Source organism: Aphis gossypii, chromosome 1 (assembly GCF_020184175.1).
Source record: "Aphis gossypii isolate Hap1 chromosome 1, ASM2018417v2, whole genome shotgun sequence".
Classification (NCBI taxonomy): domain Eukaryota; kingdom Metazoa; phylum Arthropoda; class Insecta; order Hemiptera; family Aphididae; genus Aphis; species Aphis gossypii.
In genome coordinates, this window is record NC_065530.1 from 8,963,853 (window position 1) to 8,980,808 (window position 16,956).

General features: G+C 24.8%; 1 protein-coding gene and 1 long non-coding RNA gene across 5 annotated transcripts in view; one reads left to right on the forward strand and one right to left on the reverse strand.

Moving 5' to 3' along the window:
- The window catches only part of LOC114123547 (uncharacterized), a 116,668-nt gene that overhangs the window by 92,527 nt on the left and 7,185 nt on the right, over positions 1–16,956 (forward strand). For all 3 annotated transcript variants that reach the window (XR_007606976.1, XM_050210748.1, XM_050210749.1), the window contains exons 4-7: positions 3,171–3,306; positions 3,378–3,511; positions 8,169–8,361; positions 16,633–16,766. Coding sequence is in view for 2 of the 3 variants with exons in the window: in XM_050210748.1 (XP_050066705.1) it covers positions 3,171–3,306; positions 3,378–3,511; positions 8,169–8,361; positions 16,633–16,754 (585 nt within the window). In the remaining variant the exon portion in view is untranslated. The remainder of the gene's footprint in view (positions 1–3,170; positions 3,307–3,377; positions 3,512–8,168; positions 8,362–16,632; positions 16,767–16,956) is intronic.
- Positions 13,170–16,401, reverse strand: LOC126555845 (uncharacterized). 2 transcript variants are annotated; one of them, XR_007606978.1, is made up of 4 exons: positions 16,107–16,401; positions 15,069–15,183; positions 13,668–13,815; positions 13,170–13,594 (listed from the first exon to the last, which is right to left on the reverse strand). It is a non-coding gene; the product is annotated as an uncharacterized LOC126555845 (long non-coding RNA). The 2 variants fall into 2 exon arrangements; XR_007606977.1 differs by having other exon boundaries at positions 13,172–13,594; positions 16,232–16,401.

Here is a 16,956-nt window from a genome sequence, read left to right on the forward strand (position 1 = left end):
TAAGTTATCAAAATATTTTGATTTCCAAAAAATGGGGATAGTTTTGGATAAAAAATTCGATCTAGTTTGAACATTAAAGAGGTAAAATTTAAAATTGCTCAGTACTTATTTTATATTCGGAAAAAACAAATAAAAAAATCAAGAAAACCAGGAATCTTTACTACTCAAATCTAATTTTAAATAAATTTTTTTTTTTTTTATGTAACTTGAAAAGGAACAACCGTACATGTTTAAAATGTATAACGAATATTTATATTATTTTTGAACTATTTACAATCATAATACTTTTTCAATTATTTTTATTTATTTATTTTTTATTTTTTATTACTTCTACTTACTACTAGTTTAATTATAAAGCTTCCCATATTATGTTAATTTTTCAGTAGAAAAAAAAATCAAGAATCTATACTCATAATAATTTTTATAATCATTTAAACTTAAAATATTGACAAAATTCATGTAAAATCAATTAATTTTATTTAGTAATTATTTTATAGTGAAGCAACAGAATCTAAAAAATATATAAAGATAATTATATTTTATAGACATTTTAAGTTAGTTCAGATTTGGACAAAACTTTTTATTTAAACGATGTTCGGATACATTATTTACAAACATTCTTGGAAACTTAAACCTTTTACTTGTACTACAATATTATTATGAATTTAAGCGCAATGACATTTTGGTTTATTTTAAGATAATATTATCTATTTTACACTATATATTTTTTTATTGCTATTTAATTTTTTTATGGTACTCAGTATTTAAATAAATATTTTATTTATTTTTGAGTTATAAAATAATAAGTTTTCATAAATTGGTTAATATTTAATGGTATACATAAAACAAAATTGTTGAGAAAAATTATATTATTAATCTAAATTAATATTAAAACTAAAATAAATTACTTTAATATAGCTATATGTATATTAAAACAAAATATTATGAATTGTAATATATTCTTACAGACATTTAACACATCCTTAATAGTGATCCTTTCGAGACCTAATTTACCACAGAGCCTTATCCACTTGCCTACTTTTTTTAAAAAAAAATGACTGCGATGCGATTAGAAAAAAAATCTTGATAATATACAGTTTTATAAATAATATTATAGTATTATGTTCTATAATAGTCATATTATAAATATATTAAGTTTCATGATTTTAATTTATATTCGTATAATCATAAAAAACAATACTGTAAATTAAATACTTTTAAATTTTAATATAATATTTATATAGCTAAAAGAAGATTGGCTATTTAAATAAAAAATAGTTTGCATCATTCGTTTAAAATTTTCCCAATTAATTTTTAAAAATTATCTACGCTTTAACGTAAAACAATTTTTAAACATGAATATTATGGATTTTTTTAAATATTATTTCACAGTTATTAGTAAATTTTATTATCTTAATATGTTATTCAATGAGTATACAAGAGCGATGGAACACTTTTGAGATCCTTTGAAAAACGCGTGAATTATATCCACCGCACTCCCGCACGTACGTGTTGACCCTGATTATCACACCACTTGGCCGTCCATTAGCTATTATATGATGTCAATCGCTATAGTCAAACGCGATTTATAATAAAAAAAAAAAGAAATAAAAAAATAATAAAAAAGATAAGATAATATAATTTGCACACGTCAGCTCTTTATATGTCGTTAGTAATTTTATTCATGTACCAGCTATATATAGAATCTATTGTAAACAACAATTTACACAGCTGTAGTTTACAGCATGGAATTGTGTTTTGTGTAGTCCTATACATATTATATTATTCAGATAAATGTATCACATCCTCGTGAAAAGTTTACGAAGTTGAACATTTCGACCGTTTATAATTTCATACAGCAAAACGTATTACTTTGTTGAAATAAGAGAAAGAACTTTTAAATAAACACAATGCACTAAATAATAACAAGTGACAAACGAGTCACTGTAACGTATTGTTAAATTGTATTTATTTTAACATAAATACATTATAATTAGCTATAGAATTTTATCATAATAATACCAAAAATCAAAATTATTATCTTATTTTACTTCAAACGGGTCTTATGATAAACCATGTACAATGTGATAAAAATAATATCGCCAAAACGTTAGTACGCGCTGACGCGTTTACGTGTTAACATTACCTAACCTAACTGTATGAGTACTCATAAATATGATTTATGATAATAACTTATATTACGAAATCTGTAGGTATTTTTTTTTTTTTTTAGGGTAAAAACAAATTGGATTTAGTGTCACTGGTAGAGCATAATATTTTAAATAATTTTGATATTGTTACATTTAGAATTTTTTTAAAACTAAATACTGTATTTTTTCAAACGTTTTATAAAAGTTTCAAAAGGTTTATCATGTTTCAACTTTTTTTTTTAAATATATTTAAGTTAATCCATGAATAAAAGAGTTGAAATACAAAAAGTATTAAATCTTAAATAATATTATAACTCATGAACAATAATTTCCTTATAAAATATATGTAGGTACATTAGCTTGAAAATATTCTAAAAGTGCGTACATTATTCCAAATGTATAATAAACAATAAATAATAAGATAATTCGATATGCATGGTATAATAATATAAAACGAGAATTTTTTTTAATTGTTTAGACATTTTTAAAAGTAAAAGAAAAGTTTAAAAATGTAATTTATATTTATAGATAAGATAAGGTATGGAATCTGAATCAAAATAAAAATTCGTACTGTATAATATATTTATACACTTAAAAGAATAAATAAAATAGGGTACAAGAAAAATAGCACAGCATTTAATTTAAAACACTGAACTAATTCTTACAATTATTAATTTATTCAATGAATAACTAGGTATTTGTAAAGTTACAAATATTTAATTGATAATATCCATTAAATATCAATATTTATCAATATTTTATTGTTATTATGTATATTAAATATTATTATTTAATGTAGTCAACTATTTTTCGAAACGTATTCGAAGTACATAGTTATTACATTAGTAAAGTGATTTATTTACCGATTAATAATACACAATTATATACCTACGATTTTTACACGTATAAATATATATAAATTATTTTTCAAATATTTGTCATAAAATATATAATATATTGTATCAAAGTCTCATTTCAATTTAATATTTGATCTATTGATATTTGTTTTTATCTTTTTAGTGGGGCCAAACAAAACCCTCAGAGTTGGCACTCATGGACGTACAACATGATGCTTCTGGCCAATACGCATGTACAGTAACTACAGAATCTCCAATATATAGTAAAACATCAGAATCCCATGACCTAACAGTTATAAGTAAGCACATTTTTTTTTAAATAAATTAATGAAGTACAAAATTCTAAGAAACGTGTTATTTTTATTTTCAGAAATTCAAAATACCGATCCTACGATTGAAATCTTCAAAGATGTGTTCAACGTAGGAGATATATTAGACGCCACTTGTACATCAGGGCCATCAAAGCCTGTACCTGAAATCACATGGTTGGTCAACGGAAGAAGGGTAATTTGTAACAAAATATTTATAGTTATTATTAACAAAATGGTAAATTCTAGATGAATATCGGTGTATTCAATAATTTGTATATAAAATATGATAATATTTAAATACATTATACATAAATTACACAAATTATCCGATAATATTTCTTTACTCATTGATTATTAGATATCTAAATTCTAAATAAACAATAAAAATTATCTTTTTTCTAAAAAAAAAAATAATTAAATTTGAAGATAAATTGGTTACACGGCACTCTATATAGGCAAATCTGATGCATCAGTGTCCTGTCAGTTACCATGCCAACACTATTTTCATATTATTATAATAGTTTAGATTTTTAGTATTCTAAAAAAAAAATATATTTTATTACACTGCGTATTTATATTCAAAACTATTTTATCAATCACTTTCAGTAATAATAGTTGTACTTTTCATGTCTACAATGTATACTATTTATTTCTTTTCTTAGTAATTGTTATAAATTAAAGAAATTTGGACTTCTTATGTAAAAATAAAATAATAAAATAATTTGTATAATTGACTATTATACAAACGTAATAAGGTAATAATAATCAAATATTAAAAAAAAAAAATGAAACACAATAATGATATACTGTCTATACTACTATAATTGTAGTTAGATTATATCAAGATGGGTTTTAAAATAAAATAGTTTACGATACAAATTATGCTTGAAAAAAAAATATTTTAGTTTTAAATAATTACAGTAGTATTTACGAATATTATTTACTAGTTCATAAATATTTAAAAATTATTCAATGTGTTTTTATTTTCATATCAGATTCTGAGTGAAGTATATAAATTTATATAATATTGAATCGATTTTACAATAATGCGTGTTCTTTTTTTTCCGTAAATGCTCATAAAAAATGTATGCAAGAATAGAAACACTAAAAAATTTAATACAAATATCCTAATAAGTAGATCATTAATTCTTAATTAAAAAATATCGAGAATTATTAATTACAATATTTTTTATGATTATTTTAGTAAGAATTTTGACAAAATTTGTCAACATCTTATAAATTACAAATTGTTTTGTATTCATATACTCATACAAAATTTACTGTTCATACTTGACATTTAAAATTGAATACAAGGTTTTTTTTATATGTTTTGCAACCAATATTTAAAAAATGTGTATCGGACAGTCAAATTAATTTTTATGACCATTTTAAGTTGAAATTTTAACGACATTGGACATTCCCCCGTATAATAGCTATTTTTTCTCAAACGATTTTAATTAATTTTCATTATTATGAATTTTATCATACACAATGATATTTATGATTTATTTATACTTTGACCATATTTTTACTGTTTTGAAGTATAAATATGTATTATTAAATATCAAGTTATATAAGTTGATATGCATTGGTATAAATAGATATTTTTAAAATAATTTTTACACTAATTATAATATCATAAATATAATATTTTCGGAAAAAATGATAATATTATTAACTTATTATAATACTAATAGTAAAATAAATTACTTAAATAGTCTTATCAAAAAATCATTATCACTTGGTAATATAGAACAGTGGTCTCCACCTTTCAAAATCGTTTTTCGTATACAATGATATTCATTGAATTAAAATTGAATACACTCATATCAGTGGCCTACTCAACACCTAATAGACAGCAGAGAGGTATCTAATTACCAAATAATAATTTTGTAGTATTTAAAATTTGTTCTTAATTAAAAATGTAAGTTTTTATTATGTAAGTTTGCAAGCAAAAAAAGATATATAACTTGTTTGACCTTTTAAAACAAAAATTAGTTTTTACTTTTAAGAACATAGATTTCTAAAGGTCATTTAATCAATACAATGAAATACAAATAAAAAGTCAAGCCAACTATTGAGGTTGGGATACAAAAAAAAAAAAAGAAGAAGAAGAATACCATACATAATTATATTTATGTTATGATGAATACCTAACCGTATATTATTATCAATATATAAATTATATAATAAGTGAAATTCATAATAAATTCAAATAGAAGTTATTTTTTCTTTTTAGACACTTTTTTTATCGAACAAGGAAAATGTTAATATACATTTGAAATACAAATTGCTTTACTAAAAATGTTATATAAAATGATGGTAGGTACCTATTCCAATAATTCCTAATACCGTATACGTATTTGAGCTTTTAAAACGTGACATGGAAACAAAAAACTATATTTTTGAAGATAGAAACATTATCATACAATTCACAATTTATATTGAAAATACTTGAATCGCAATAAATAATAACTAACTGTAATCATTATATTAATGACCTTGTAAAATATATTTTTAAATTTTTTATTTAGTGAATAACAAGTATATGGATAATTTTTTAGTGCCTTTAGAAGCAGTAAAACACGTGAAATAGCAATAACGGTAAATTATGTAGCAAGTAAGCGTGCACAGAATTTGGCATGATTCATTGAAATGATACGTTCTCGCGGGCTTTTAGCTCCACATCTTCATATATTTAATGCCCGCAGGGTCACAAGACCATCAAAATAAACTACCTCAGGTACCCAGATTTTCCCCAAATTCAGAATAAATAAGTTTTCATTCATAACCCAGCTGTAATTTTAACTCTAACATATTGGAATATTATACTATGCTTTCACTGTACCAGTTAAATACATAAATACTTGAAAAAATAATTTGAGTTTTATACCTAGATGTACGAATATATGAATACTATGAGCCGCTAAAAAAAAACGCAGTACTATCTTTATAACATAATAAAAATAACACATAATATTATAGTCTTTTCAGTTTTTAATTTAAGTTTTTATAGCATAACAATAGAATAATATGTATTGACAATTTTATATAAGACAGTAGTTTTTTCTATGGAGAAAACATAATACAAATTCACAAAATAATAATAATTTTAACATAATATGTATCAAATGCAATGTGAAAAAAACATGTTATTTTTTCAGTTGTTAGTAGATTGTTTAGAAAACTATAGGAAAAAAATAATAAACTAATAATATTAACAAAAAAAAAGCTGTTATTTTTTTGTTGGGACAACAATATAGTTTTTACAAATCAAAAGTTTTTTTTGTCACGATGTTCACTTATTATGGTTGTGTATATATAAAATAATAATAATATTAAACTGTAACAGCACTTATAAAAGCCACAGAAATAGTTTACTCTACAGAAAAATAATAATGTATAAATAAGCTCGAAAACATAGTCAATGCTACAAAAAATAACTTCATATGCACACAAATATGGAATAATATACTATTAAACAAAAAATTAATACCAGATTTTTCTGGATTTTAGGAAAATAATATTAGTATTAATTGTTTCGTGTATTTATTTATTGAAATGAAATAGAAAAAGCAACCTAAAAACCTGCGTTGTTAAAGAATTTCACAACTTACCCAGACACAAAACACTAAATAAACCTAAACTTATCTCAATTATAGCGAAAGAAATGGAGTTTCCCTACATGATAATAATTAATTTAGAAAAATAAAATCAACCACCATTTCTTATAAATTCAATGAATTATTCTCACGTAAACTGTAAATAATAAAAAAAAAAAGTACAGACTTAAAATTGAGCACATCAACATAATACACAAGCACCTGATGGCTGGACAAGATCAACCTCATCTCTGTGACTTATGCGCCACGCCAGATACAACCAAATACATTTTTTTTTACCGAATATCACAATTACCAAAGATTTTAAAATGAGCTCAATACCCCATACAATATTTGTGAATTTCTTACACCTATTTCAGAAACCATCACTCTGCTCACAAAATATTTACATCTATCGAAATTATATTATTTAATTTAAACTATCGTTATTTACTGTGTCTGTAACCTGCACCACTTATTTTATACAGCTATTACACCTACAACATTAATCTACAAACTTAAATCCTATCTTAGGTATTAGATTTAGAAAACCTGTCGATATGTATTTCTAAATAATAATAATAATAAAATAAACTATAACAATATAATCATGGCACATGTGTCCAAAGTCCAAATCATATTGAAACGAGTTTAATATTTACTCAAGGATGGAAATCAATTGATTCAACCGTCTGCAACAGCTGTCGTAAATAAAATATTAATATGCATTATTGTTATGTTAAAATTGTTATTGATTTATGGAACTCGAGAAGTCTGAGTTTTGACCTAACCTAACAATGTAGTACTAAATCTATTAGTCTAAATCCATTATATATAAGACAGCTGGCTTATGGCCAGTAATTTTCTTTGCTAATTTGACACTTGTTGTTTAAATATACATTCCCATTGTTGATAAAATATATTTTACATAAGTTATAGCTAATGATTTAGATATATAATTTTAACTTTATTTTATGATTATTCAATCATACTTTGTTATGATTAAGTAACTATGTTATATATAATTCCTAATTATTACATACTAAAAAAAAAAAAAATTACATTTATAATTATATAATTATTTTATGACAAGTTTCGTTTCTCACAATAAGATAAAAATAATAAATAATATACTAATTATTAGTGGGCTTAAAAATTAATTTCTATATAATATAATATCATACTGTAGAGAATTTTTAATACTACTTTTTCATTAATAATAATTCACTAATAATACATTTTTTTCAGCCACCGGATACCTACATGAAACCAATCGTTAAGGCATTGTCGGACTCCGCCTCCGCAATGAGGCTCACATTTCCGGTGTCGGATAAACTTGGCGCCGAGGTTCAACTGACGTGTCTATCCACCATACCTGGGTTCCTAAATCATAAAGCTGACTTCCACGATTATGCCGATTATAGGTCGTCTTCAATCATAGGTAATTAGTGCGTGAAAATTCAGTATGTTTTTGTTATTAATTATTGTAGTTAGATAGAGAGAGACACTAATAAACTATTCCTGTCTGGTTTGTTGGTTTTGATCTTATACGTTTATATTATGTGACTTTTTATATTATGTCAGTGTATGTACATAATATGTTACTAGTATATTATACTACATGTATTCGGATAATTGAGTGTGAAACTAAAACACGGAATCTACGAAATCCTATGGACATAATAAACTTTATACTGTTTCTTGCTAAGTTAGGCTTGATGATAGCGATCCGTACAATAAACCTGCAATGATGTTTAAGGGGACGTGTGATCCCTATAGAACTTACTTGGGAGTTGGTGTTCAAACTAACCTTAACCCTACAAATCTCAACCTCCATCGCCCACACATATACACTCATAGATGATGACACCAAAGTTCCACTAACCTTGTTAAAGGTTTCGTAATGATTAACAACCGACTGATTACCAACATCACCGTTGAACGAGATTAATTACGAAACATAGTATTTCGGTAATTCCTTCGATACCTACTAGTATTGCATCGCAACTGTTAAATATTACACTTCCGCTTATACCTTCTCGTGACATTCCTACCGCAATTAGCATATTTTGTATGCATACTTAGTGAATTTTAGTGTATATATCACATAGTTGTTGGTTGCCACAACCAAATTTATCAAAAATATAATTCCTGCATAAAACTTTTAAATTTAATTACTTACGAGATTTGAATATCGAACTTGTAATGATAGCTTTATCAAAGTTTCAAGTCAGTATTTGTAATAAAGCATAAAATATCGACAGTCGTTTTGAAACAGGAAATAAAATCAACAATCACAGCAGTATTATATAATCCCAATATAAATAAAATCAGTAAAAAAAAAATCCATACCTAATGGCTAATACAAAATATTTTATAAATCATAATATAATACAATTTTGTATTGCATATTATATTTATTTAGAGTATATAAAGTAAATAAAAAAGATTTATTTTCTTTCAACTTATTGAGAATTTTGACTGTCGAATTTCTAGTATATAATATATATACACATATATATTTTATTCCAAAAACAATTTTCTGCGAAAAAAGTCCATTAACTGTATTAAATAAATACCGAAATTAATCATTGAGTGTTTCTGAAATGAACTTTTCCATGTATTTTTTCTTATAAAAAAGTTCCAACCATATTTTCAACTGTTGTTTTTTCAGAGTACAAACCTAGTCTATTAAAATTTACACAATTGAAAATTTGAAAAAAAAAGAACATAAAACTTAATTAACAACATAAATTATAAATTTATAAAAATACATATTATTAATCCAATGACCGATTCTGGTAATATCTAATTTTAATGATTATAATGCGAAAAACATGAAAAAAAAAAAACAAATTTATACCATATTTTCGTTATTCAAATTTTATATTTTAAAACGGATACACTAATTTTTTTTAAGTTGTGTATTGTGTGTTATATTTTATTTTAAAGTAAAGTTTGAAATGATAAAATGCAATTTATAATTACGTATTTTTAATATTAATTTACAATATATTTCTATTTACCTACATAATATTACCAATATGATAAGAAATTTTAGGTGTGTTGAACATTCACTATTTTACGTTTTAATATATTTTTGCCAAGTCGTTTTTTTGTAGAATACTATTTTAGTTAGATTAGGTTTTTGATTTATTTCCAAATATTTTATAAAAATATAAAACTTAATCCTATTTTATCCAACATATAAGAATTTATTTGTTTATTGGTAGTTGTTATAATATATTTTAAAATTAAAATTTGAATTTCTTTATATTTTGTTAATTCATTTCTTTATTTTATTATATTAAATATAATACATATTACATATATATATATATATATATATATATTATATTCAAAATAAAAACAAAACTATATTTGTCACACTATATTATTGATAGTTGAGTATTAAATTCAGTTACACTCTAAATTATTATACTTGGTAGCTATGTTAAAAACTATAATTAAATCGTTTTGATTTAAAAATATTAATTAAGAACACATTATACCATTTAAATTGCTATTAAGAGTGTATAAACCGTATTTTTTGCTATTTAAAACATAAAACACTGAGAGAATAATAATAAAAATAAAAATTATTACTATTATTATTATATATAAAACACCTCTGTTTCGACTCTTTTGTTATTTATATTAACTAGAATATTATCTTTGTCTCCTTCATTTTTTATTAAACACATTGTATAGATCCCGACCCTAACTTGTGGACTCGGGCTGTTATTATAAATAAATTATAATCAGAAAACCGTGGTCGAATAAGAGGAGAAGAGGCTAGGTACCTCGGTATTGTTTTGATTTTGGGTCGTTTAGTTGCGCAAGTTCATGCTCAGGAGAATGAAATGAATCATTTATTAATGTACCCAGCAGGTCATCAGAGTATAAGTGAAATACTGAATAACTCGTATAAACGTAAAAACTAACTGGGCTGCAAACAAAAATGAAATGTTAAAAAATATGGATTTGTCTTTACATATGTGTAGGTACCTATAATATTAATATACATTATAATTTATAATATATATATAACACATATAATACATACAATACATACCAATAATAACCCACATAATTTTTATTATTTTCATTCTCGTCCTATTTAATGAAGTACAAACACACTCGTATTTACTATAGAAGTTGAAAATAATTAATTAGTTAGGTGCTTGATTTTATCAAATAATAAAGTATGGTAAAACCTTATGATATCCGCTTAAATTAAGCAAAATCAAAATAGCATAAACCGTAGTTATACACATTCATTTGGCTGACAAAAATATATTTTATTGAAAGAAATACACGGTTACACCGGGTAATATAGAAATGTAGCAATAATTTGGAACAGACTAGAATTTAGTCTAGACTAACTACGTCTTGATTTCGTAAACTGTGGGTGTACTATTAAAAATCTGGTAACTTATATTTTGTTTTATAAAAAGAAAATATAGTGTGATAATAGTAGTTTCTTGACGAATATTGTTCTGCGGATTGTCCTTCATATATAAAAACAAAGTATGTGCTTGTGTTTTATGTAGGTATATATGAAAAATGGATAAATGTCGTGGACCACATACCTGGATGATAAATGTTATGAGTAGTGAATGATCAAAAACCGTGTACCTCATGTCATAATAGTTAATAGTTCAATATTTACATAGGTGATACGTAGGTATTTTATGTATTTTATTTACCAAATATATATTTTAAAGAATAAGTTAGGGTAGGTTTATACAGATGATTAGATACTTAACATGTTCAACTCAGTTATTTTTTTAATAATGAGTAGATTAAAATTTTGATTTTTAGAATTTTTAAATTTTCTTAAAAATCACATTTTCAATTATACTTTTACACTATTTTAAAAAGTATCCTATAGCGATATACACTTTTTATATGTGAAAAATGAGATCTAAATGTTTTGATATAAATTATCAAATAAAGATTTTTTTTTTTTTTAAATGTTATATATAAATATAAATCAAATTTCACTTGAGTAGTTTTTATTTTTCATGTTATAACTTTGTATATACATAAGAATTATAACAGTCTTGAAAAACAGTTTTATAAAAATATAAAATAGATGTGGTAATAATTTGTCTATTATATTCTGACAATTTTTCACTAATTATAAAAAGTTAATGTATTATAATATTGATAATTGTAATTTTTATATTATTATATTCCCTATATCTTCAAAGCCTATAAGCCTATTATACATTTATGAATCCTTAGTACTCAAAGATACTGAAAAACCACTCTTTCGAATTACGATTTAGATACATATAATTTTTAAAAAAAGTTATCTGATAAACAATTTATAGTAAATATGATAATTTACTTTTTAAATAAATAAATTATTCTCGCTTCTTAAATGGTATCCATATAATATTTAAGTATTTCAAAATAAAGCCCTAAAGTATATTTAAAAGTTTTAAAAAACAAAATCTAAATAAATCCATTAAAGGGAAGTATTATAGGTTAATTCTTAGTGAATAATACTAGATATTTAAATTATCACGTAATCTTAGCAGTGTTCATTGTTAACACATTTTATCAAGCCTGTACATGGCAACGTATTAATAATTAATATACATTCGATTGCAATAAGTCATCCCAATGATTATTCGGATTCGAGATAAAAGAAAAAACCATACAAATTCGTTGATTACTGTTTTTTATATTTTTATTGTTACATATTATTAATTGATAAATATTATTTTTCCGGGTTGTCTCTTGGCCAAGAAATTGTTCCCAAAAACTGTTAATGAAGTTGAATCAACGCGATTTATGATTTCAGTACTGCTAAAATTTCCGAAAGATTACGAGTGCTATAGACTGGTAACTGTAATTTAATTTTGTCGAGAATTTCTAATTTTTGAGCAAACTATAAATGTTTACGAATACGATAAGTCGTTACTGTGCGCACTAAATACGATTAACAATAATTGATGCACCAAATAACATTTAACACACCACAATTATTGAACATACGTACAATAAAGATAATATTTATGTAATATACAGTTAATCTAATAATTTAATTCAATTTCACGAATATTGTCAGATTATTGGTGATAATTGATATAATACACTCGATAAAAATGTACCAATTATCTGGATTCATGGTTCAGATACGCGGTGAACGTTTAAACTACCACACATATTTATTTTCCTAATTGAATAATAGTTCCGATTAAGCGGTTGCCTTTATTGACCTATAATTATTAAGCATAACCAGTTGAAAATAAAACCATGACTAATATTTTTAATAAAAAAATTGTGGAAATATGCAAATAATATTAATGTTGAATTGTTTTAAGATAATGCGGATTTATAATTTATATAATATTATATATAACAGAAAAAGAGTTTTTAAATAAAATCGTTATTACTTTATATTACATTTAATAACAACACATTTAAATATATAAAACCATCCAATTATACTTGTCGATTGAACAATGGATATTTCTTATGTCATTTACGAAAATGTTTGCGTACCATTACTGAATAAAAAAGTACTGAATACTGATGGTAATAAATTTGGATGGGCCATAATAGCGAGTGTCTTTATATTTAAAAGCAATGATAAATCATTGCATCCGAGAAGCGATTTTGAGTAGAGCTTGGTATAACCAAAAATGGCGAACATTTGTCTAAAACAGGTGCTTGCTTATATTTTATCAATGTTTTTTTTTACGAAAACTACTAGAAAATTCGAAAAATTACCTTTTAAAGTACCATCTGTGTTCAATATTCAATCTCGATAGAAACTGTATCAAACTGTTTGAGCTTATTTTAGTGTCCCAAAAATAAATAAACATTTTTTTTTTAAACACTTTATTGAAAAACCAATACATTTTACATTCTTTTCAGACTGTAATAAATAAATGTCGAATGGTTAGATACAAGGTTTATTTAAAACATGATATCAAATATAACATTATATAGTGATTGTTATACCGGATGAAATAACAGGCAGTTGGTAACATAATTGGATTTATTTTAAAAGTATACAATGAAAACGTTTTAAAACTTTTTTTTTGCTATAAACAAAACTTCAAAAGTTGAAACTAATTTTTTGATAATTAATTTAATATAATATAAAGGATTTTTATTTCCGTAAATGATAATTTTATTTTAATTTAATTTAATTTGTTTTTGAACTGTTATTAAAACTAGTATACATTTATATTATATAATATTATATTCAACTTAAATTGTCTAAAATAATCAAATCTTGCAACTCTAAGAAAAAAATAAACATAATTGATTGATCTTGTATTAAGTTTCATTTTTAAAAAAAGATTGATACCTATTTTCTCATTTTTTTTAACGTATAAAAATTTTTTTTTGTTCTTCTGTTTGATTTGTTGTTAATTCAAGACCGTTAGACACACAATAATGGTAATTTCTGAATCTATTTTAATCTTTTGTACTTATATTGATTTTACTAGATCAAGGTAATTTTTAGATAATTCTGTGTCTTATTATGTTTGAAAATTAGCATCACTATTTGTTGAAAAATTGTTAGTTTAGTTTGTAATTAATGATAGTTAATCAATATAATATGTATTTATTTTTAATATCTAATAAGATGTACAGTTATAATTTTTATTAAAATATTTACGTTTTATAGGATTAATATTCAACACAAATTATGCTTGCATAGAATGTATCTCGAATTTTTCATACCGATTTGACTAAATAAGATAATCAAGAGTTTTGGAGTACTATAATTTTCGGTCTTATTAAATTAATCTAATAAGTTGACCACTATTTAATAGAATAATATAACTATTTGATTAATACCGAATGATTGAAATATAATTATGAACATATTATCATGAAATATTAACTAAATTTGAAATATTGGTATATTAAGCATAAAGCTTGCATATAAATAATATTAAAATTATGTTTTTGTTGTTAATACAAAGACTAATCTATCACTATTTGATAAAAATTAAAGATTGTGTATTTTTTTTTTTTTTTTTGATTAGATACTTAAATATGGATTACAAAACGAATTTTCAACAACAGAACCCTGTTTTGTCAATTTGTTATCATTTTAATAATAATACATAAAAAAATTAATAAATTATTGAAATATAATAATATCATACTTACATTATTTAGTTTCATCAATAAAGCATTGTATGAACAACTGCACATTTGCAACAACAAAAAAATGCTTGAACAGAGTAAACATACAGAATGGATAATATGAAGTGGTAAAATAAAACTGAAATAAAATAAATACTAAATTACAGTAAGATAATTCACACATGAATTGCGAAGGTTAGGTTACGATACGGTACCTATAATGTAAATACGCATTGGCTAACCGTAATAACGTACTCGCGTGATGTCTGACTGACATATATTATTATATAATAAACATATAATTTTAACATATCAAAATGCAGTCTGTGGTGCGTGTAATCGTAAATAATATGTTTATTATAAATATTATTATTCATATTAAAAATATGTATATCATTGTTATTTAATCGGGAAATATATAGTCTTTTACATTTAAAAAACGTTAATTATTTTTCCATAATCCGCAAAATCAGTATACAAATATCGAGCAGTTACCTGAAAAAACGGGGACATGAATATTATATCGTATATAACACTTTATTGACATAGACGCGTTACCATTTTTCCACACAACACACATTGCCTTTTTTTTCCTCTCTATCACAGTATCAATAATATCGCCAACTTGTGTAAAAGCATACCTACCCAGTACGATGTAACAGTATGAAACGGGTTTATTATAACGTATAATGAATATTACAATAATTTGAATAATAATATAAAATATGATAAATAGGTGGAAAATTCAAAATTATACTAAAATAACGTAGAACAACTACTCGTGGACGATATTATCATTCTCGAGTTCGTATAAAATTAAACCAAAGTCAAATAAATCCTAAGTGAATTTAACCATCAGTGAATTAAGCGTTACGAAATTACGATTCGTAACCCCGTACGAAATATTATAATTATATCTGTGTACTACGTTCGCGTACCGTGCACGTTATAACCGTAGGACGTTATACCGAACGGAACACGGACGAAAAATTCGCAAGGAAATATTACACAATATGACAACATATTATTATAATATCTAACGGTACGAATTTCAAGTCATACTCGATGAATTTTTATTCGATTAATTGTCACACCGTCGCGTCTATTTTTGATTTAATCGTTCGTCTTTTTAAAACCGACGTCCGCAGTAGAGGGAATAATGTTACGTAGTTTTGAAAAATGCGTACCTCGGTGGAATCCCATCGACGCGGACTCGTAGTAAACCACGGCTACGCCTAGGTACATATTATTATTATAATATCGCCAGCGGAAAACAGTGCACGAGAGGTGACAAAAACATACATTCCGTATACCAGCACACCTACGCGCGGAAAATATAATAACAGCTTATCCCGCCGTCGTCTTCGATTGCGAATAGTGTTCGGTAGTGTGTGCTTCATAGGATACGATTTGTCGTCATAGTAACCGCAATGCCGCCGCGTATAAATCTATATATAAATCTATACGCTGCGAACGCGTATATATCGTACATGTATAATAATATATACCTACCTATGTGTGCTCTGTTTGTGTGCGTATACACTCGCGCTTTTGGACCGACACGTTACATTAATTGTTTTGTTTTCAGTGAGCGTGGCAGCCAAATCTGAGCCCGTGACTGCGGGATGTGGAAAAGAATTTATTAGCATCGTTGTCTTTGCAACGACTGCCGCCGCCGCCGCCGTCGCCGCCGCTACGTTCCAGACGTAATTTACGAGACGGGTCTGTACACTTTCCGTACTACTCAGCCACAATGCTTGTTGTCGTTTTGTGTACATATATTTTTTTTTCTCTCTTCTCGTCGTCGACCTTGTCCGGCATTTCACAAACAGCCACACGGAACGAGCGTCGTCGACGGGAAGAAGAAGAAAAAAATATAATATCCATAACCTCTGACTTAAAATTAAGGCAG